At 38.0% G+C, this 22,846-nt stretch overlaps 1 protein-coding gene across 1 annotated transcript; it reads right to left on the reverse strand.

Annotated features, from left to right (window-relative positions):
• Positions 1-461: 461 nt before the first annotated feature.
• Positions 462-21,691, reverse strand: LOC577254 (acetylcholine receptor subunit alpha-1-A-like). Its single transcript, XM_011677299.2, has 8 exons — positions 21,243-21,691; positions 18,927-19,105; positions 11,062-11,106; positions 10,020-10,129; positions 5,595-5,781; positions 3,117-3,474; positions 2,460-2,622; positions 462-1,266 (listed from the first exon to the last, which is right to left on the reverse strand). Exons 1-8 carry the CDS (start codon positions 21,364-21,366, stop codon positions 1,002-1,004), a joined length of 1,431 nt encoding a protein of 476 aa, XP_011675601.2. The 5' UTR covers positions 21,367-21,691; the 3' UTR covers positions 462-1,001.
• Positions 21,692-22,846: the final 1,155 nt, after the last annotated feature.

The raw sequence follows: 22,846 nt of genomic DNA on the forward strand, positions 1-22,846 counted from the left end.
CACATTGGCAATATAATCACGTATTCGGCAGAATAATTGATTTTATTGATTTCAAGCGTGCTAACACCTATATTGTATTATCAGTCTCAGTCGGAGATACCGCCTTGATTCAACACTGTCACGCATAGCCTTGCAGTGGCCGGGGCACATCCATTATTAGAACGCAAATATTCATGATTCATTGTACCTTGTGCATTAGAATCAGGGTCTATATTCCAATCATTTATTATATCGGTGTCATGAGAAATATGACGTCCTTCGGAGAGGAAAATTAAATGCATATCAATTGGTCATTTCACATGTAAAGCCAACATCGTATAGACTTTACAGCGTGGGCGATTCCTGTCTCACTACGAACATGAAACATAATAAGAATTATTGCAAACTACACCACCCCCCCCCCCCAAAAAAAAAAAAAAAAAAAAAATATATATATGTATATATATATATACAAATAAAAACAATGTTTTTTTTAATACGCGTATTCACAATATACCTTGTTTTGTCCTTGGTTTAAGTACCATACAGACCCTGCTTCTTTTCTTTCATCCCCGATAATAATCCTGAAGTTTGAGCTTAGCCTTAATGAAAATGTGTTACCATTAAACAATTATTGATGTCTTTAAACAAAGGTGGACTCATGATGCAGTTATCAGGGAACTCCATCCCCTTCCCCTTTAATGAACATTGTGTATCAGCCCCTGCTCTATAGTATTGATCAAACTTTGTCAGGACACAGCATTACAAATTACTAAAATGGTCTGAATTCAGATTTCATAAAGCATTTTACTTATATTTGTATTGCACATAAATAATTGATAAGTGGAACGAATGGAATGAAGAACAATCATAAATATTTAATAACACGATAACAATTATTTGTATACAAAGAAACAATATAAATATTATACTTTTTCATTTCACCTAGAATTGTTTGAGCAGTTCACACGGACACTCGATAGAGGAATCCTATTTTGTCAATAATAAAGACTTATTCAACATCACTTCAGAAAACTAATAAGCGCAAACATGAAATTTCCTAACATAGCGCAACAGAGAACTGTTCCACACAAAGAATCGAAAGCCAGAGCGACTTGTCTCCAGACAAATTGGTTGACGTCTTTACTTTCTGAGTCGAATGCTAAGCGCCGGACTTCATCTTTTTTCACATCCGTGGTGGTCAAAATGGTGGTCGCTGTGTTGCCATTGGTGAGGACTTCCTCGTTGGTGGTGACTTTGCTTTCTTTTTCTATGATGTAAATCTTCCTGCAAGACAGGAAAAATGTTAACATTGTTGATAGAGCTGTAGGAGAACTTGATTTGTTTTACTCCTGAAAAAAGCTAATTTGTCCTTAATCATTAATTTGTCTGAAACTGATTCAACATATACTGCACACGTACATGTGAATATATATTACATTATATCGAATGATCCATCGCCTTATTGCCTAATTGCCTTTCTCTTTCATAAAAAATATTCTTTCAAAAGACATGAATAAATCAAAGGTGTCGCAGTCGAATGGTTTGAGCACTTGAAAGGGAATGCAAAGGTCGTGGGTTATTAATCTATATTTGCCATTCCATCCCAAGAAGAGAAATTGGGAACTGGTAGGATACGAAAGCGATTTCGATTTAGAGACTTCTGATAAAGTAAGTGTTAGGCGCTATATAAGCAAGGATGATTTATTATTATTATTATTATTACCATTAGATAGGAACACTCCCCAGGGAGGGGGTATGGCGCACATTGTGGGTGACTGACTCCCTTGAACGTGATAATAATGATAGCCGTAAAATATGGTATGTCGTATCTATATAAATTAGCTATATAAATTCAGATTTTTTATTATCATTATTATCTCTTTCATTACAATATGATATTCACAAGCTCTGCTTATCTCGTTTCATGTTATGCTCTGGCATTTGGTTAAAAAATAGGGTAAACAAATGTATATGCCTAAATAAAGGAGGATCACACATTTTTGTTTAGCGAGCAACACACGAGGTTTGGGTGAGCAACAGCTCGTGAACCTAAAACCATTAGGATATGTACAAATATCTTGGGGAACGTTGGGGGTGATGACATGTATGTGATGGATCTTAAGACACACGTCTTTCATAACTTCCTGTCTTCAGCTGTTCGAGTTAACTGCTCAAAAGACATTCCCTGCCCAAGACAATTCCGGACCAGGGTAGGTCTTTCGATCCACCCCAAACTCACACACCCATCCACGAAACGAAGATGCTCGTGTTCTTGGACGAACAACTGTATTCATTTTAAGCTCCTAGGTGATGCAGCACCTTAAGACACTTTTCAGAAACTTCACACGGTTTGAATATACACACTAAGAAGACAGTGAGGGTGCAGTTTTGCTACAATAGCAACACCCTCTGCAATATACGCGTATGTGGATGCAACTATGCACCCCAATTGCACCCTTATTTCTAAGTGTGTGTACCTGATGTAGCCTCTGGCTCCACTTCTTGAGAACCAAGGCATGATAAGCTTGATGACCCATCGTGGAGGCCTGGTGTTGGTGTCGTGGTGGTAGAGCCGTAACACAAGTACTGAGAGGAACACAGCGCATCCGCTTAGGATGATCAGCATGAAGAAACACGTGACTGTCAAAGAAAGAGAGGGAGATGATGTGAGAATAAGAGAGACAGACAGGAGTAGAACAAGTGGACGGAAAGAAGATAAGAGAAAAGAGAAGTGGCGGGAGAAGGGAGAGAATGGGAAAGAGGGAGTGAGATTGAGAGGAGAAAGAGAGAGAGAGAGAAAGAGAGCGGGGTGGGAGAGAACAGAGTGAATTTCACTTTATTTTTTTAATCTCTCTCATTCAGTATTCCTTGCAAAACATCAGATAACAAATTTGAGACCTAAAGAATCTTTCTCAACAAGAAGGTACTAGGACTAAAAGAACTCTTTGAATGATTGTTCTTACCCCTGTCTCTTTGAGTCATATCGACACACAAACTTAATCTTACGGCTCAAATACAAAATCCTTCTATTCACCAACCGTAATTTAGAAAGAGTCAGCAAAATGTGATAATCTGATGTAAAAGGAACTAACACTGTGTGCCAAATGTACATGTTTGGCCTTCGGGGTAGATACCTAAGATAGATCTTGGTTCGCCGATGGGCGGCATTTTGTCAGCCACTAACTGCTGAAAGAGCGTGAGCGCCAGGAGGTTGGTCACGGTGAAGGTCACCTTCTCCCCTGAGTCCGGATGCAACCAGAACCCAACCAACATGAGCGCCGTCAGGAAGATGGCGGGCACCACCACGTTGGTGAGAAAGAAGCCTGACTCTCTCAGGAAAGTTAGTCGATACTCGATGTGGTCGTTAGGGTAGGGACAACAAAGGTACTTGATGCTTCGGTTGGTGGCTGTGAAGCTCACCAAAGACCAGATGCCGTTCTTGACGTAACGAGCTTGGAAGGCATCTTCGTCGTTCTTGGCGAATAAGCGCATCTGTTGTTTGAAAGACATGACAAAGGGGAGAAAATTTATTGGACATCAAAATAAAAAGAGATTCCTCGTCCATATAATGTTCTAAGATTTTATTTCAAATGTGATTAAATGAAACCTGTGAATATCGGATATTTACTACATAAAGACCATTTATTTTGCAATCAATTCAAAAACCTTATAATCATAGAACTTTTCTCTAAATAATCATGTAGTGTATCAAGTTTAAAGAATACAATTCGAAGCTCTTTGAAACCTAAATTTAATTCGCCTATAATATGAAGGTCTTTCATAAAAGTAAGTAGAAAATGTATGGCATCCATAATGATAATGAGTAATAGCAATAATAATAATATGCCTCGTTTACCCAGAGTTAGCCTCATCAGTATAAATAGTGTCCTTCATTAGGGCCCTGTAATCAGATTATTAATTTTCTCTGATCAATTACAATAATTGTTATCTTTGCTAGTGACCAGTTAAGTACCTTATCAACCCGCGTCATGGCTCGACCGTGGTTGTCAAAAGATAATAATGAAATGAAATCAATATTTAAACAACAGACTCTTTGTCTCTGACAAGGCAACATGCACAGGCGTTACCTTCCGTGTAGAGGAGGAACGATTCGTTCAATTATTCAAAAAGAAACTGTGAGAAATATCACCATAGACCTTGATCGTCCATCCATCAATTCATGAAACGAAAACCCCGACCTTTTGAAATATTGATTTATTACTGATTTAGTATTGATGATTACCAACAACAAAAAAAAGGCTGTCGATAATGAATTGAAATTTCGTTGTGCTGGCTTTTGTTTTGTTTTGCTTTGTCTTCTTTCTTTTTTTGTCATTGAAAGACTTCGTCCAATACCAGTAAGTACATAATTTTCCAGTTAGATTTTTGTTGGGGGTCAGTTCGTGGTCACATGCCGGAGAAATTAAGTGGATTATTTTGTGATATGAGGCGGTTGGTAATACCCCAGTCACACCGTTAAAAACCGAGTTCAGACTGACTCCAAACCGACCGACTCTCGGGTATAGATCTAATGTAATATTGTCGTTTGATCTGTTGTCGGTCTGGTGTTGGTCTTTTCGGTGTGACTAAGGTATAAGATATAGCTACTAAACATACAAGCAGTGGTAAACATCATTTGACTTTGATTTTGAAAATAAAACGCATGTCATTTTCCTTAGTCACATTGAGCGATTACAAGTTACCTAGAACTTAATCCCAACGACACAAATAAAAAGGTTATGCTCAATACGGTCATTCGCATTCCTTGAACCAAACACAAATAGGACCTTAAGGTAATGATTGGTGAATGAGAAGAATGATCATGTAACTTCACTCTTCCGATACACACGGGTATCATTTGAATTGCGTAATACCTGCAATCATCTAGCCCGTTCAGACAATTGGCCTATTCATTACAGAAATTAAAAGTAATGTTTGTGCTATTTATTTTCAATTTACTCTTTTATACTGTGTCACCTTTGCATGGTGCGTCAAAGAACACGCCAGTCATTTACGCAGACCCAAGTCAGTAAAATGACGCCTCTTGTGCATCAGACTTGACTTGGTCAATGAGCCTCCCTAGTATGCAGACACAAACGTATTGTCAGTCGTAGTGCAAAACATAGTAGGAACTTTTATATTGAGTGGACGAAAACGGCGTGAGGGTCCACTGTTCATATACGTGTCCATGGCAAGCCGTCTTAACATTTATTCCTATTTCTTGATATCAAGAAATGATTTTATGTTGTAAAGCAATGGTAATTCTTGATATCAAGAAATGATTTTCTGTAGTAAAGCAATGGTAATTCTTGATATCAAGAAATAGGAATAAATGTTGAAAACGGCTTGCCATAGACACGCATGATCAGTGGACGTTCACGCCGTTTTCGTCCACTCAATCTAAAAGTCCCTAGTTTCTGAACTAAGAGACTTTGCCGACTACAAACTCTACTGCACCCCACTATAAGTTGATTCTGACAGGTTTAATATATGCTACCTTGACGCTACCAGAGCTAGGCTCGACTCAAGACAAGATTCGAATTAGAGTATGTGCCTTCAGATTGGCGCCGCGCTTATTTAAAGGGACAATTGAAAAATTTAGAATCACGTACCTTACTTTCATCGAGTGTCCAGGGATAGAATGTAAGGACACACAACTGGCTATCAAATGGGTAATACTCGATGTTCATCTTGCACGCACTGGTTGTGACTGCTGGAAATAGCCAGTCCATCGCCCCAGTGTGTTGGACTATCACAAATGTTTCAGCCTCTGGAAGGCTGATGAAATCACGGTCCACGCTAAAAAAGGAATGTAATTTTGAAATAAATCTAAGATAGGAAAAGGAGATTCAAGTGTATGACAAAATAATGCCAAAGCAACAAATATTGTCCGAGGATATCAGGCGCGGATCCAGGATTTCTTAGGGGGGGGGGGCCCAAATTTGAAATTATGCGAGCCAAATCTTGGTACGTTATGGTGACCAACAGTGACGTAATGCGGGGGGGGGGGGGTCGGGGCGAGTTTCCCCCTCCCAGGCTTTGACGTTTCATTATATTATTAGAGAAAGAAAACGATCCTTTGTACCGTTCTCGAAAATAATTCTCGTCTAAATTTAGTTTTTCCCCTCCCGCGCAAAGCGCGGAAAATTTTACGATTTATTAAATTATTAGGGAAAGAAGACGATTCGTTGTACAGTTCTCGACTCTTAATCCTTGTCTAAATTCAGTTCCTCCCCTCCCCCTCCTTCGCGAAGTGCGGAAGCTTTGACGTTTTATTAAACTATTAAAGAAAGAAAACGATTCGTTGTACCGTTCTCGACTCTTAATCCTCGTCTGAATTCAGTTCCCCCTCCTCCCGCGCGAAGCGCTGAAGCTTTTACGTTTCATTAAATCATTAGATAAAGAAGACGATTCGTTGTACTGTTCTCGACTCTTAATCCTTGTCTAAATTCAGCCCCTCCCTCTCCCCTCCTGCGCGAAGCGCGGAAGCTTTGACGTTTTATTAAACTATTGAAGAAAGAAGACGATTCGTTGTACCGTTCTCGACCCTTTATCCTCGTCTGATATCAGTCCCCCCCCCCCTCCCGCGCGAAGCGCGGAAGCTTTTACATTTCATTAAACCATTAGAGAAAGAAAACGATTCGTTGTACAGTTCTCGACTCTTAATCCTTGTCTAAATTCAGTTCCTCCCCCTCCCCCTCCTGCGCGAAGCGCAGAAGCTTTGACGTTTTATTAAACTATTAAAGAAAGAAGACGATTCGTTGTACCGTTCTCGACTCTTAATCCTCGTCTGAATTATGTCCCCCCCCCCCCCCCCTCCCGCGCGGAGCGCGGAAGCTTTTACGTTTCATTAAATCATTAGAGGAAGAAAACGATTTGTTATATAGTTCTCGACTCTTAATCCTTGTCTAAATTCAGTTCCTCCCCCTCACCCTCCTGCGCGAAGCGCGGAAGCTTCTACGTTTCATTAAATCATTAGAGAAAGAAGACGATTCGTTGTAAAGTTCTAGACTCTTAATCCTCGTCTGAATTCAGGTTCCCCCCTCCCGCGCAAAGCGCGGAAGCTTTTAATCTTCATTTAATCATTAGAGAAGAAGACGATTCAGTGTACCGTTTTCGAAAATAATCCTCATCGGAATTTAGTTCCCCCTCCATCCCGCGCCAAGCGCATAAGCCTTTACGTTTCATTAAATAATTAAAGATTCGTATTACCGTTCTCGCCTCTGAATCCAATTCAGTCCCCCCCCCCTCCTCCCCTCCTGCGCGAGGCTTTGACGTTTTATTATTAGAGAAAGAAAACGATGCGTTGTACCGTTCTCTATACTCTTAATCCTTGTCTGAATTTCAAAGATGTTCTTTGTCTGCTCCTTTTTCTTCCTACGTCCTCTTCCGATTGGGGGGGGGCCGCCCCCCCCCCCCCTGGCTACGCGCCTGCGGTCAGATAAACACATCTTGATACCTTGTCCGACCCCGCAAGCTCAGGGGTTTAAGGCAATAAATTACGGTCAGATAAGCATTCAGGGGCCCGCCTTAGGGCCCCTGGTGGGGTCGAGGCGGCGGAGCCGGCCCCGGAAGCTCAGGGGCTTTAGGCGTTTAATTAAGGTCAGATGAGCATATTTTTGTGTATACCTTATTATTTTGTGACACTGGCAAGTCACTATTTGGCGTTGGGTCCAGGGGGCGGAGCCCCAAAAAATCAGGGGTTTTAGGCATTAAATTACCGTCAGATGATCATCTAAGGGCCCGTCGTAGGGCCCTAGATGGAATCCAGGGGGCAAATCACCCGGAAGCTTAAGTTTTAGGCATTTAATCACGGTCAGATGAGCATATTTTGATGCCTCGAGGCTCTCGATCCCCGCCGTACGTCGGGCCCTGACATGTAGGAATCTCAAGAATCATATTTTTTGCCTGGTTGTAAATTTAGGAATTTTTTTATTTTCCAACAAACACATACAAACGTATAATTTACTAAAAAGTGAGGAAAAATTTCGGAAATTATGTCATTCAGCATTATTTGTAATACACCGTTGTGGAATCAGAAATAAACCACATTTGAATTTGATTTCCCCCAAGCCCCCCCCCCCTCTATCAGTACGCCAGTATCTCCTCTTTTCCTTTTTTTCTTTCCCTTTCCTTCCTTCTCTCTTATTTTTTTTTGATCGGGGGGGGGGGGGGAGGGGGGTGGGGGGTTAACAGCCTGGGAGGCAAGGCCCTTTCGGCCCCCCCCCCGATCCCCTTCTTCCCCCTTTACTTTTCTTCTTCCTCTTCTTTCTTTCCCTTTTTCTCCTTTTTCCCTTTCTCCCTTCTTTTCCTTCTTCTCTCTTTCTCTTTTTTTTTTTTTTTTTTTTTTTTTTTGCGGGGGGGGGGGGCCAAGGCCCGCTCGGCCCCCCCCCTGGATCCGCGCCTGGAGGATATACATTTTTCAACATTGTCACATTCTTAAAATGACCGAAACCCTACCTCTATAGAAAACCTCACCCTCAAAAAGTGACTTTACTTATTCTGAGAGATTTAGTATATTCTTGCCTATTAATCTACAGGATTCCCTACTAAAGTGTATGAGAGAGGCATAAAGCAAGAATAATGTACAGTTTCTCAGCACGACATGGGCATTTTATTGATTGCATGGCGTACTATGTGAAGTCAAGTCAAGCAAATGTATTCAAATTTACGGATGTCTCCTTCCGAGGTGTGTGTGGTGATGAAGCAATTTATTCACCTGCTATCATCCTTTGTACTGTACTACGATTGCCAGAACGCAAATTGCATTAACAAGTTGGTGCTCTTCTGGGGTGAAGGTTTCTCATAAATGATATAGATTTGTCAAGTGCAATATTTTAGTATTTTTAGATGAATTAGTTACAAATTATTAGTCCCCTGTTATATATTTTTCACCAAAAATAATTTCTATCATCTCAGCTTTGATGTTTTCCTCATTGAAAAGTAAAGGTTTTGTTACTGATTTTAAAAGTCTTTCCAACTAAAGCTTTGTGCATGATACATGTCCAACAATACCTGTTAGGTCACATTTTCAGGAAAACGGCTGCGCCTATGTCATGTTATAAGGCATTACATCATGCCAAGAATATATTTATTTAAATATCTCCTGTACATTTTCGTAAGGAATGTTGTACATAACACTATTATTTGGCGCGGGTTTCCTTTAACCTGTCTTTAGCTAACCCTAACACAATTCTTAAGGTTTTGCAGAAATAAAGCCGGGAGGAAATATTTCCTGAGCTTATGCCAGATCATCGGAGCTTCAGGGAAGAAAAGGAGAGTGTGAAGAAGAGGGGGAAAAGAGATACAAGACATGCCCCCCCTTCCATCCTCTTTGCGAAATCCGTCCCTTGGCCAACGAATGAAATTGCACCCCCGTTTAAATGAATCTACTTAACTTATGTACCCTCCCCCCTCCTCTCCCCCTCCCCTAGATATGTTTTTAATACCACTCTTTACATGGATTAGATACACAGTACTGATAGTCCCTGAATAAAAACAGCAGATTGGTAAGGATAGATTGGTGGTGCACATAAAAGGCATTTAAATAAATAACGGTTTCAAAAGGAAAGAATATTATTACAATGCACACAGATGAAAACGACTTTCATAAAAAGAAAGTGAACACCGAATATTATGACGGTGCATGACAATAATCAGATTGTTTCGATTTGCAAGATTAATCGCCTGATTGATTTACCATGGTTACGTTGCAGAAATACCATGATAGACTATAAAATATTAAATAAGTACATAAATAATTTTACTAAATAATTTATTCAAGGGTTGATTGAAATTTAAAATTTAATTGAATCGAGAATGTTTTAACAAGACATATAGCTCAAAACCTAATCCTGGTTGATTACAACATTTAAAAGGTTGGGGACAAAAGTAAGATCAACGTAATGAAATGAAACACATCGCAACATAAGAACGTTGAAAAGCAGATTAAGTACATAAATACATAATCAAACCAATCAATAAATAATGACATAAATGAATTAATAAATAAATGAATGAATAAACAATGTCCTTACTCTTCATCGAGAAATATATCGGGTCTCCATACTTGATGCATTTTCAGTGTGAGGTTATAGATGCCACCGTTCTCCTCTGGGTCCCATTGCAAATACTCATCTACCCATTGCTGTTACCATGAAAACGTTAAACAAACAACATGAAAGTGACCGGTGACCTGTGAACATTGCAATACGTTAACAATTCTATAAATAATTACTTGAAACGAAACACCTGTATTGATTATCGTATACGACAGTTTTACTTTCTTTCTCTCATGCAGGTTGTCGTCTTGCGTTTTTTTTTAAACGGCATGCAGTCAGATCGTGTGGTCTTTATGATCTGTTCAGTTGGAGTGCAGGTCCATCCTCGAGCATACAAACATTCAAGATTGTTTACACTTATTTTGAATTAGCCTTTGAACATAAAACAGTCATTTTGTATAGACAATATCATAGGCGTTATAGGCGGGGTGAGGTGGGATGGGGCGGGCTCGGAGCTGTGCCCCCTCCCCCATATTGATAAGAAGTTTGAAAGTACGTGTACCGAATTTCATGCATGATAGTTACCTTGTATTATGGACAACTGTTTATTCAGTAACGAAGCGTCTATTTCTGTATCCATAACGTATTGTATATTTTTTGTTTGACAAAATTCCATTTTTGTTGTCTTTGTTCTTTTTGTTTGTTTAAGTGTTTAATTTTGTTTTTTCGCAAGCTTGATTCGGTCCCTCGCAAACTTGACGCCACTTCTAATAATAGGCCTACTGTACGCGCTTTGGTAGTTCTTGTTATTATTTATTATTGCCTTATCATTATTATTCTTGTTATTGATATTTTTAATCAAAATTATTACGAATATGAGTAGTAATTTTATTGCTATTAATATTATGATTATGATTATTATTAATAGACTGTTGAACTTGAGAAAATGAACAGTTAATATTCGGGCAAGAGGGGTCAGCATGAACTAAACGTATGAATTTTTCGGCATAGATTTCAGGAAGAAGCCAATGGAAATCTAGTTGCGTGAAGAAAAAGAAAAAAAAATCGGTTTTCTTACCAGCCGCATATTGGTACGAATGTTCACAATCTGCCGAGTTTCATCCTGCGTGAGAGAGAAACGGAGAAAGATAGAATATGAAACAACCATTGTGGCCAAAGGAACGATGGGGAGAAAGAGACGAAAATAGAGAAGTAGAGATAGAGAAACATGGGGAGAAGGGAAGAGAGATAGAAAGGGTGATAGAAAAAGAAAGAGAGAGAGAGAGAGAGAGGGGGGGGGAGAAAGAGGGATGATTAAATAAAACGATGGAAGGAGGTTTTGTGGAATAGTATAATTTTCAACCTAAAAAAAACCGCAGACAATCAGACAATTTATATTATAGTGCAATTCCCAAAAATAGACCTACCACAAATTTTAATGAATATTTCATGAATTAAAAATCAGACAATTTGTACAAAGCAATTTCAAAAATAGACCAACTACAGAATTTAATGAATTGAGAATCAAAACACAAAATGAGAGATAGAAAATAGACTAGCGGACTAGTTAAAAGATATACATGTATAGTACAAGTTATGGTCAGTGGAAAAACACAGCCGTGTATTACGTATACACCAAAAATGTAAAATACAAGTACTTCAATGATTCATTTCCTCCTAAATACTCCGAAGAAGAGTTTTGACTGGAAGTAGTGGAGGGTGGACGATTACATTTTGGAAAAAAGTTCTTTAGTAACTGCATTTTTAAATGAAAGCGGAGGGGAAGGGGGGTTGGTTGATGTTTGTTTGTTGTAGGTTGTTCCATATTGCTCCGGTTGTCTCATTTTCGCTCGCTGAACCATTGCCAGCACAAACGAAGCTAGTTCGACGGCACTACCAAACTAGAATGTTCCACTATGTTGCAGTGTGTATACAGGCGCGGATCCAAGGGGCGAGCGGGCCTTGGCCCCCACCCCCCGCAAAAAAAAAAAAAAAAAAGAGAGAGAGAGAGAGAGAGAAGGAAAAGAAGGGAAAGTGGAGAGAAAGGGAAAGAAGAAAGAAGAGGAAAAAAGTAAAGGGGAAAAAAGGAAGGAGATCGGGGGAGGCCGAAAGAGCCTTGCCCCCCAGCTGTTAAATTAAAGCATTAAAAAATACCGTCCAGGGCGGACCCTGGACGGTAATTTAATGCTTAAAACCCTTGAGCTTCCGGGGACTCCGCCCCAAGCTGGTTAAATTGTAAAAATAAGTGTTGAAATGCACGTTACGATAAAAACAAGCTGATTATTAAAATTGATAAGTATGACACAACAAGAAGAAAAAACCCGACCGTTATGCACAATCACTCGATTGGATATCGAGCCTCATCATAATCAATAACACCACCGCGTCACACTTTAATGCTTTCACTTTGGTAGAATAATGGATGACATCGTGTTTTCCAGAACGTCGGTACTTTCGAAGGTTCGTTTATTCGAATTCTGAGAATAAAATAGGGTTCAGTACTCTGGACGAGGTTTGCAATTGTGAAAAAGGAAAACTCTCCCTTTTTCGGAAGAAAGAACCCTATTTCATCTCCCGACTTATCATTATAAGCATTTGAAATGACGAGCATCCGGAGAAACGCACCTTGGAATTGTGAACCGTAGGAATAAAAAATCTTTCTGATTATTAAATCTTGAGAATTATGTATCTCCGAGATAATGAACTTTCGGAATCATAAAACTTCGACAAAAAATTGAATAAATTCGGTTTAGTACCGAGTACCGAGAAGATTACATTCAGGCTAACCAAGTTGATGAGTCATTTTAAACATCATGTTGGTTATCATATTATCCCGACTAAAACTTTCTTCAAAATCAAGCACTGCCATGTCGTTGGTGATATTTTTGTTGGCAAGGTCATTTGTTGTGAGGATGAGCTGAGATTCGCACGAGCTGTGTTTCCTGAAGGCATGTTGATTTCCAGCCAGGATGTTATGCTTGGCCAAGTGTCGCATCAGGTAATACTGTCTTTGATGTAATACGCATAGGGCATTGGCATATATCAATTTTGAATGTAACTGACTGTATTACCATCGCAGGTTTCTGAGTTATACATTTGCCACATTGCTTTTTCAACATTTCCTTTTCTATATAATCAACACTGACTTATACCCATTATGTAGTCGACGAGAGAAGTACAAAATACCGACAACGAGATGGCCTGCAGATTAGGAGAAGTAGTAGCAGTAGTAAAAGTAGTGGTAGTAGTGTAGTAGTAGTAGTAGTAGAAGTAGTGGTAGTAGTAGTAGTAGTAGTACCAGAAGTAATAGTAGTAGTAAAGTAGTGTATAGTAGTGGCAGTAGTGGTATAGCTTAGTATTAGTAATAGTCGTCGTCGCCGATGTGGCCTGTAGTTCAGGAGGAAAATATGTAGCAGTAGACCTAGCAGTATTAATAGTAATAATAGTAGTAGGTTAGGGTTAGGGTTAGGTTAGTCGTAGTAGAGTGTTAGTAGTAGTATTAGTAGTATTTTGTACCCGGGGGGGGGGGGAGTACTCACGTTTGGTCTGGACGGGGGTGTGCCGCTAAAGCCTCGAAACCCCTACTCATTTTAAGGGTCATTTAGTCCGGGGGGTTCTCGAAATAAAGTCCAACATTTTCGAAAAATTTGAAAAACGGACACATGTTTGGGGATATTTTTGTTTAAAATGGGACCCATGTTTAGGAATTGTTTGTGAATAAGTGACCCATTAGAGCGGCACACCCCCATATGTATTTATATGTGAGTATCTCCCCCCCCCCCCGGAATTTCATCTTAGTAGTATAATTTGTTAATTTAAAAAATGAATACTACTTTTTTTTTGTTTTTTGTAGTGATCAGTGGAGTTAAGCGCGGGCCCAGACATAAAGGGGCTCAGACATGGGGAGATGAGGGGGGAATCGGTTTTTCAAAAGGGTTTTTCGTCATATTTTGTTGCCGGGGGGGGGGTTGTTGTTTTATTGTTAGTTCTTTTACCTTACCTTCTCTCTTTACCTTTGAAATTTTCCCTTTTATTTTCCTCTTTTTTTCCCTTCATTTATTAATTAATTAATTTAATTTTTACTATTGTTTTTTAAATATTATTTCAGTTTGTTATTATAGTTTTTGTTTACAAATCAATAGGCGTGGGGCACGTACCCCCTGTATCTACGCATTCAATATTGATTTCGCGATTTCCTTTTATCATACAAATCATAGGCCTATATTATTGTGTCTGAAACATGAATTATTATTCTGTCCTCTAATTTATAAATGATATAAATTGTTTATGTTAGTGCTGACAGCATGTTCCGGTCACGTGGTCGAACTCTAGACATATGCCATTAGGCCAGAAGCTTGACCTCATGATTGTTTATATTCTGTCTCCATGTCAAGGACCTTCTCGGTGTATACAAGTTGATTCTTACGGGTACACACAATTTTAGTTTACGGTTAAGGTCAAGCGGTACTCGATTTTAGACCATGCATTTTCAACTCTGTTTATACCAGTACAAGTAATATCAAAAGTTTATGAATGTCATGTTCTCAGTTTTCTTCATAGATTAGATATATGCAACAACAAATTGGTTTGATAGCAGTTTGGTTCGTTATAATACAGTTGGGCTGATACAACTCCTTTAGTCTGTAAGCTCTTACATTAAACGTAGCAGAGTTTGAATAATTTGTATTTACGTGTAGTTATAATAAACCTTTGTGTAGTCAGTTGCATTTAAATTGTTTAGTTATTGTATTTGTGTCTAATAAGCCTAAAGTTAACTCTCAAGTAAGTATGGTCCTATCAAGTAATTTATACACTGTATATTTCTAAGGCACTAAGTATTAGAACAGTCGATACTTTCTACAACTTACAAGTATGAAGTTATGAGAAATGCATTGTCAAAACTCAAAAGGGTATGATTTTCAATCTAAAAAAAGGGAGGGATATTGTGTCTGAACTATGAATGATTATGCTGTCCTCTAAATGATATATATTGTTTATGTTTATGCTGACAATATGCTTTGGTCAGGTGGTCAGAAGCTTGACCTCATGATTTTGTATATTCTGTCTACATCTCAAAGACATTCTCAGTGTATTAAAGTTGAGCATGTCAATAAATGGTCACTTGTATGCCCAGACCCCATACAGACTTACGAGTACACAAAATATGTGTTGCATAATGTTTAGCATCATAATAATCAATATGTGAACTGATGGTACAAGCAAGCAAGAAGTGAGATTGCATTTAATTTTAGTTTGCTAGGCAGCCATGATAAGCATGATAAACGTGACATAAAAATGATAGGTTTATCAATCTAAATATTCGTCGCTGTTTTCACGGTAGTGAGGAAAATCGTAATGCAAAGTGAATGCAATTTTTTTTCACTACCGTCACTTCGTGAAAACAGCGACGAAAAAACGAAAGTCTTGTCTTTCCCACATTCCTCGTCCTTCCTCATGTTCCTTTTTCAATTTTCTTTCTTTAATTTTCATGTTGTTGTCACCATGGACTCCCATTATGAAGCATTCAAATATCCAAAGGCCTCTGATATTAAGTTGGTTTTAATAGAACCGGAATTTTTTTTTAAAAAAAGAACAGGGGGGCGTTTCATGAAACAATTAGTCAGTGTTTTTCACCAACCAATATTATGTTCAAAGACAACTCTTTTGTCACCGACTATTTTCCAGGCCTGTGATTGGTCAAATTTAGTCAGCGCTGACTAAATTGTCGGAGAACATGATATTAGTCGGTAAAAACCACCGACTAATTGTTTCATGAAACGCCCCCTGGTCAGTAAAAGTCTGAGCAAGAAACGAATACAAATCAGAAAGTTATTAATTGTTGAAGGTGCGATCAATCTAACACGATCAAACACAATTTGCAACTCTGATACGCAACTCGCGACGTCCCCTCTCATTAGCCCTGTATTTAAAAAAAAAAAATCTAAAAATTATATTTTCCCTTGAGAAATTTTCAATCATAAATTCTATTACAAATATTTACCTCTATATGACACAAATCTATTCTGTTATCAATAACTGTGAAATGATAGTTTATGAAATGTTCTGTACAGAGCAAATTGGAGAGGAGCTCGCAAGAAACGTCAAAGTGTTGCCAAATTGTGTTCCACTGATGACAACTTCAAAAATGCATAACTTTCCTTTTTATAATCGGTTGTTGCTCCATCTTTTATTGACTGTTTCCGCTTATTTTCTGCTTTCATTAAAATCAACTTAATATCAAGATGGACTTTCCTTTAGAGATAATTTCTGTTTTGCCGCAATGTCAACGTGACTACGAACAATTCATCAGCACAGAGTGGAAATGACCATCTACGTTAGATCGTGACTTATTTGCTTGGTTAATGGCTTATTTTTGGTGTTGGCATAAAACGCCATTCATTATATTTTTTTCCCTCTCTATTTCTGTCTATCTCCGTCGTTTCTTACTTAGCAATATTTCTTTGCACATCAATGACGCAATGTCTTGATTTTTGTTTATGAAGTACATGTAGGATCAATTTTATTTTGTAACCTATTAATGTATTTATAAATTTCTACTATATCCACCATATGTGTTTCTCAAGATGTGATTTTTTGTATTCACTGAGTCTTATTAATGGAAAACCCACACGTGTGAACCCCAAAGAGTTGTGTGAAATATTCCAAAATCACCCACATATTTTCAGTTGATACTATAGCACTTCATTCCTATACATACGGTAAACTATCAAACAAACGCATACTAATTTCTGTCATTGCAAGGCTATGGTAGAAGCATTGCATACAGGTCGTACCCTGTAATTTCAAACACGCATCATTCTGCTAATTTGAAAAACTTCCAATATATTAAATTTTCTGCATTACAGGTGGAACCTCGCTCATGGTTCGTGCCATTTACTTACAATCGCTGTTCATGTGATGTCCCCGCTCTTACGAACATGAATTAAAAAAATACACTTAACCCAATCACATACTCGCATGAATTGTCACTCATAATTTGATTTCCTGCGTTCATGTTATGATCACCCGACTGTAACATAATTGGTGCTCAAAGACGGGGGCTCATTTTGACCCCCTTTCCACTAGGACAAATTTAATCTTTGAAGTGCCAGGTTCAATTCATCTACTCTGTAAATGGGGGCCTACAGGAGTGGAAATCCCACTCTTGGAGGAGTCATATTAGAAAGCACTTCGTTTTTTATTCGAAATCCAAGCTAAAAAAAGATATTCAGTGGAGTACATTCTCATTACTTAATTGAATGACTTGGTCGAACTTAAGTTGAGGCAACGAATATTAAAGGAAACCTCACCCTACGGAAATAACTTTACTTATTCTGAGAGATTTGTTATATTCTTGCCAATTAGTGTATGAGAGAGGCATAAAGCAAGAATATTGTACAGTTGCTCAGAACGACCGTGACAAGGGCATCGCCATTTTCTTGATCATGTGAAGTCATGTATCAAGTAAATGTATTCAAATGTATGGATGCTTCCTTCCCAGATGTATGTGATAATTGAAGCATTTCATTCACCTGCTATTATGCTTTGTACTATGATAGGCTATTTTCGTAATGTAACCAAATTTAATGCATATGTCCTTGTTAAGTGCCTCGATACAAATTATTTCTTTCACCCGATAAGAATAATAGTATATATATAGACAGAATCCGAACTACATAATTACATTAGATGTTGCCAGGTAGGAACACTTAATATAATAATAATAATAATAATGGTGGCTTCTTGTATAGCGCACATGTCCGTCACGTTGTGACGCTCCTGCACTAATTATTACCCTGGCTTTAGCAAGGCAGCCACTGCGGCGATCTAGCATTTCAAGGAATTAATTCCTGCCAGGTACCCATTTACATCACCTGGGTTGAGTGTGGCAAATGTAGATCAATGTGTTGCCAAAGGACATTAGTGCCGCGGCGGGACTCGAACCGCGGACCTTAAGATCGACAGTCCGTCGACGTATCCACTCGACCACGACACCTGACTATTCTGACTATTGAAATATTATTATTCTTATCAGGTGAAAGAAATAGTTTATAATTGAGGCACCTCCTCACAAAGACTTATGTATTAATTTGATTACACGACGAAATGGCCTATTGCCAAAACACAAATTATATAAATAAGTTGGTGCTCTCCTGAGATGAAGGTTTCTCATAAAAGAAATAGATTTATCAACTGCTACATGTATATTTTAGTCTTTTAAATGAATTAGTTACAATAATGTTCACCTGTTATATATTTTTCACCAAATATAATTTCTATCTTCTCCTCGTTGAAAAGTAAAAGTTTTGTTGTTGATTTTAAAAGCCTTTCCAACTAAAGCTTGGTACATGATAGTACGTCACATTTTCAAGAATATGGCTGCGCCCATGTCATGCTAAAAGGCATTACATCATGGCAACAATATTTATTTATATATCTTTTGAACAGTTTCGTAAAGAATGTTGTACATCTAAGGACAAGAATACATTTCAATTTTCAGAATACGTACGCTTATATTCTTTGCGGTTAGGTTTCCTTTAAGTGCGTTGTCAAACACGTTAGATCCACACCAATCAAGTTCCGTTGTTAGGGCAACTGCATGTCGATCATAATGAGCCTAAGTGCACTGCTTCTCGGTCAATTGTTCTGGCTCAATCTTGACTCGACCGATTTATGATGGATATACAAACAAAATGATAGCCATAATTACTAATACAGACCCATTAGACCCCAGTCACACCGACAAGACTCACACCACGTCCAGAACAGACCGACCAACAACAAACATACCAAAGAATGAGCAAGGGTCGGTTGATTTGGAGCCCTTGTGGAGTTGATTCGGTGGTCAGACTGAGGTATTAATTAGATATATGGTACATCCACACCAATGACTTTGGGTGGAGTCATTTCCTCTTTTTTTACAGAGCATATTGCGTAACTTACCAGTTTAATGAGTTCATAAAGGAGCATCCTGAAGAAGACTACTACAGGCTGGGAATGATTTCTGACTGGCCGAACTGACGTATCACCATAGGACGACATGAGCTTCTCAACAAGCTCTTTCTCTGTGGCTATCGTGTTTGGTGGGGCTGCTGTAGTCATATTTTTGTCGGAAGCTTGAACTAGTGTTGAGAAAAAAGTCAAATGAAGAGTTCAATTTATAATTTTATTTACATCTGCCCAAATTTATATTGAGTATTACTTCTAATGTATTTTATCCTCTTTGAATCTCATCCGTCATATTTCTTTAAATTCATTCACATTTTCTGACAATACTATGCACAAAGTTACCTAAGTTATTATGCACTTCATTTTGACTCCTGTTTATAGGGCTGTCACGAGTTTGAATTGCAGGAAAGCAGAATAATCAGAGAAACATCCTCAACTCTTACCAATGTTAATTATAAGATTTTTAATTTAATTCTATTATATTTGTTTTTATCTTATTGTTTTATTGTTATGCTTATATGCTTAATCAAGGTGCCATGAAAGTCTATTTCTCTTCCAGGTAGCACAATACCAGGGGCTGTAAATTGATTATTATTATTTTTGTTTTAAATATTTTTTTAAAATATTTTTTATAGAGAGAGATGTTCAACATTACGTCTGTGATATTATCATATTGTTGATTTAAAATTTCATCATGAAAAGCAATGAATACTGAATTTCAAAGCTTTATGCTTTTCTCCAATTTTCTTTCAAGGTGATATTGCCCAATAACTTACTATTGGCTATGGCAAAAATCAATCGAAATTCTATCCACATTCTACCAGCGAGATAACCACGCAAATAATAATGGAGTGATGAATTCTCGACACACCCATCAATCACCTTGCTTGAGGAAAATGGATTATGTTTCATCATAATGCCATCAGAGATTGATCGATTTTATTTTGGAAAGGTGCAAAATTTATGATAATGATTTGAAATATTTCCTCGCCACCCTATTCTTAATAACATAATATGGTATACAATGTTATTAATCGTCCTATAATCACTCTAAAACGCCCACTTCGATAAGATTAACAGTAAATACAAATATGAAGCAGCACAAAATGAAAACGAGTTAATCACTACGATAAAACAAAAACACGTCAGAAGCTATTAGATTAAGAGCCAACATACCGTATATATAATCCCATTTGAGCGAAGGGACCTTCATAAAAAAAAAAATTAATTAATTATTTTCCTTTTCAAGACTGAAAGTTTATCATTAATACGGCTGTCACACCTCCAGAACTGGTTAATGAAATAAGCTAATCATGCGGAAGAGTAAATAGCAGTCGCTTAGATAGATGGGTGGTGCAAGCTTGGCGACAAAATTATATCAAAATAGATGACACCATTATCGTGGTAATGAATATTGTTTCCGTACACCTGTTTTGAGATGCAACTTCTCTCCCCGCAAATGTGCCCTCAAAGCAGGTTAGATAACACCTTTTTTTCAAATGTTAGCACAATATGGTTCTGATTTTAAAAATGATGAAAATTACATTTACATATCGTGGATATCTAAAACTATAGGTATGATATTATATATTATATCATTTTGGAACCTCCTAAAAAACATGTCATAGGGTCTACCCATGGACCTACATAGTCTAACTCATAGGCGGTCAAGGCCAGCGTATATTGGTAGTCCTATTCACTCTAAGAGATTGTCCCATCAATTAGATGATAAATAGAATGATAATGTAACGGATTTAGGCCAACAAAAAGTAGTTTATGTTTAAATAATGAGATTAAACCATACAGGTTTATATATCCGAACAGGAAACATAATGTGAAGAGGTGAACATGTTTTTTTTTTTCTTCAGGTCAACCTATACATTGAAACACATAATCCATTCGAAAATAATCAATGTATCAAACGTCAATTCATACATTCCCAATTATATTATAAGCAACATAATATTTCATACACAACCAATTTATTCGTCAAATGAGTCCTCTCTTTCTCTTATTTAAACCAGTACTTAATTTAATATTGATCGTAGAAGTAAATATCCGACTGAAATCGATATTGCCACATTGAATTACAGATTTTTTTCCTTCATAAATGATTTCCTAATCACTTAAACTTGCCCTCCATACATCGATCAAATTCCGTTCAATGCTGTACTTTAGAGTGGGTAAAACATACACTACTTCGGTTTAGATTGATTTTGTTCCACATTTCTTGCCAGAAAAGAGATCATAGATGGCTAAACGTTAAAAAGACAAAAGTAACAAGAAACACACAAACAAACAAAAACTCACCTGTTCCTAGATGCCACGACACCAAACAAGCGAAGACCAGGCAACTCGATAATATTTCGTTCAATGGAATCATCTTTTCCATTTTCCTGCCACCTGTTGCATGCCATCTGATAGTGGATATCATGGCGTCTATACTATCAGTGGCTCATAACCGTTAAGTAGGCTTAATTTGAAAGACGACACGCCTTAGAGTTTCTTGCGCGTCACATGAAATCAGAGTATAGGCCTATTATGTCGCAAAATGCGATTTATGAAATGTACTGGTATCAGCTCGCATAAACGCAGTTTCGTAAATCCAAACTGAAGTCCATCGGTACATCAATGTTATCGACGACAGAGAGATTGTTTCTCATCATTCGAGATTCACTTTCCCTTGCGTGCAAAGTCAGTTTTCATCACACAATAAACGAACGAACGAATATTCATAATCAAGACAACTGTCTACACGGGCAAAGCCAATTCTGACTTATCCCACCGATTAGATTATGGATTATACCTTGAGCGTGATGCGACACCGACGGAGTTCATTAAACCATGGACCTATCCATGATTAAACCATGTTCCCTCCATGATTAAACCGAGGAAGAAGAACAGCAAAATATAGAATTTCAAAACTCATTATGGCAACGCCACTTTTAATGCATCACGGCTGTTAATAATGCTTTTTACTATCGTATACATGGTAGTCTAAGCAATCGGTTGATCCTTTTGGATTGCAGTGCATGTACTGTCGTCGTCATCACCCTTTCCCAGCGGTTGAGCGGGCCAAATATACAAACCAAATAGATGAAAATGGTCAAGTCGTCTCCGCTCGATTCAAAGGCACCTATGAATATTTATAATTATCCGTCTAGTTTGTTTCATCGTCAATTTGATTTCTCTACCATTTCTGAGTTATGTGTTATATATATTAAATATTTATAATCAGTGGAATATGGGGAAACATGTACTGACCAATGAAATATTCAATGTATGTATACACACGTGTGCTCCCCCCCCCCCCCGAAAGCCCCTCCCCTCTTTTCCTCTCTGTCTCCCTCTCTTTTTCTGTCTCTCTTTGTCTCTCTCTGTCTCTCTGTCTGTCTGTCTCTCTCTGTCTGTCTCTGTCTCTACCCCCCCCCTCTCTCTATATTTCTCTCTCTCTCTCTCTCTCTCTCTCCCTTCTTGTCAGACATTGCTCATGACTCTGCCATAAAAGTTTGATAGTTTTGCTGTTGTCATACATGCACCTGGCCCTTGATTCTACAACCTTACGTGGCGCACGGCGTGTATATATCATGTACATTAGACTCTCGGAGAGGTGTTTGGCAACCGACATTAATGTATGAAAAATTGATATACACCTTTCATACTTGGGGGGGGGGGGGTTCGCCAAAAGTATACATGCATTTCTTTTCATTGCAAACCCGTTACACGCTATTAATAGCAGAATTTTGTTTTTTAAAAAGTTTAAACATACTTCTAAAGACGGATTATCAGAATCTTGCTTTTAATTCACTTTAGCCGTACGGAATCGACACAAACTAGTGGCAAATTCAATATTGAGAATGCTTTGACACACTGACACGGCAAAAAAAAATGTATACGTGATACAAAATGGAATA

This window comes from Strongylocentrotus purpuratus, unplaced genomic scaffold (genome assembly GCF_000002235.5).
Source record: "Strongylocentrotus purpuratus isolate Spur 01 unplaced genomic scaffold, Spur_5.0 spur5_scaffold_5, whole genome shotgun sequence".
NCBI lineage: Eukaryota > Metazoa > Echinodermata > Echinoidea > Camarodonta > Strongylocentrotidae > Strongylocentrotus > Strongylocentrotus purpuratus.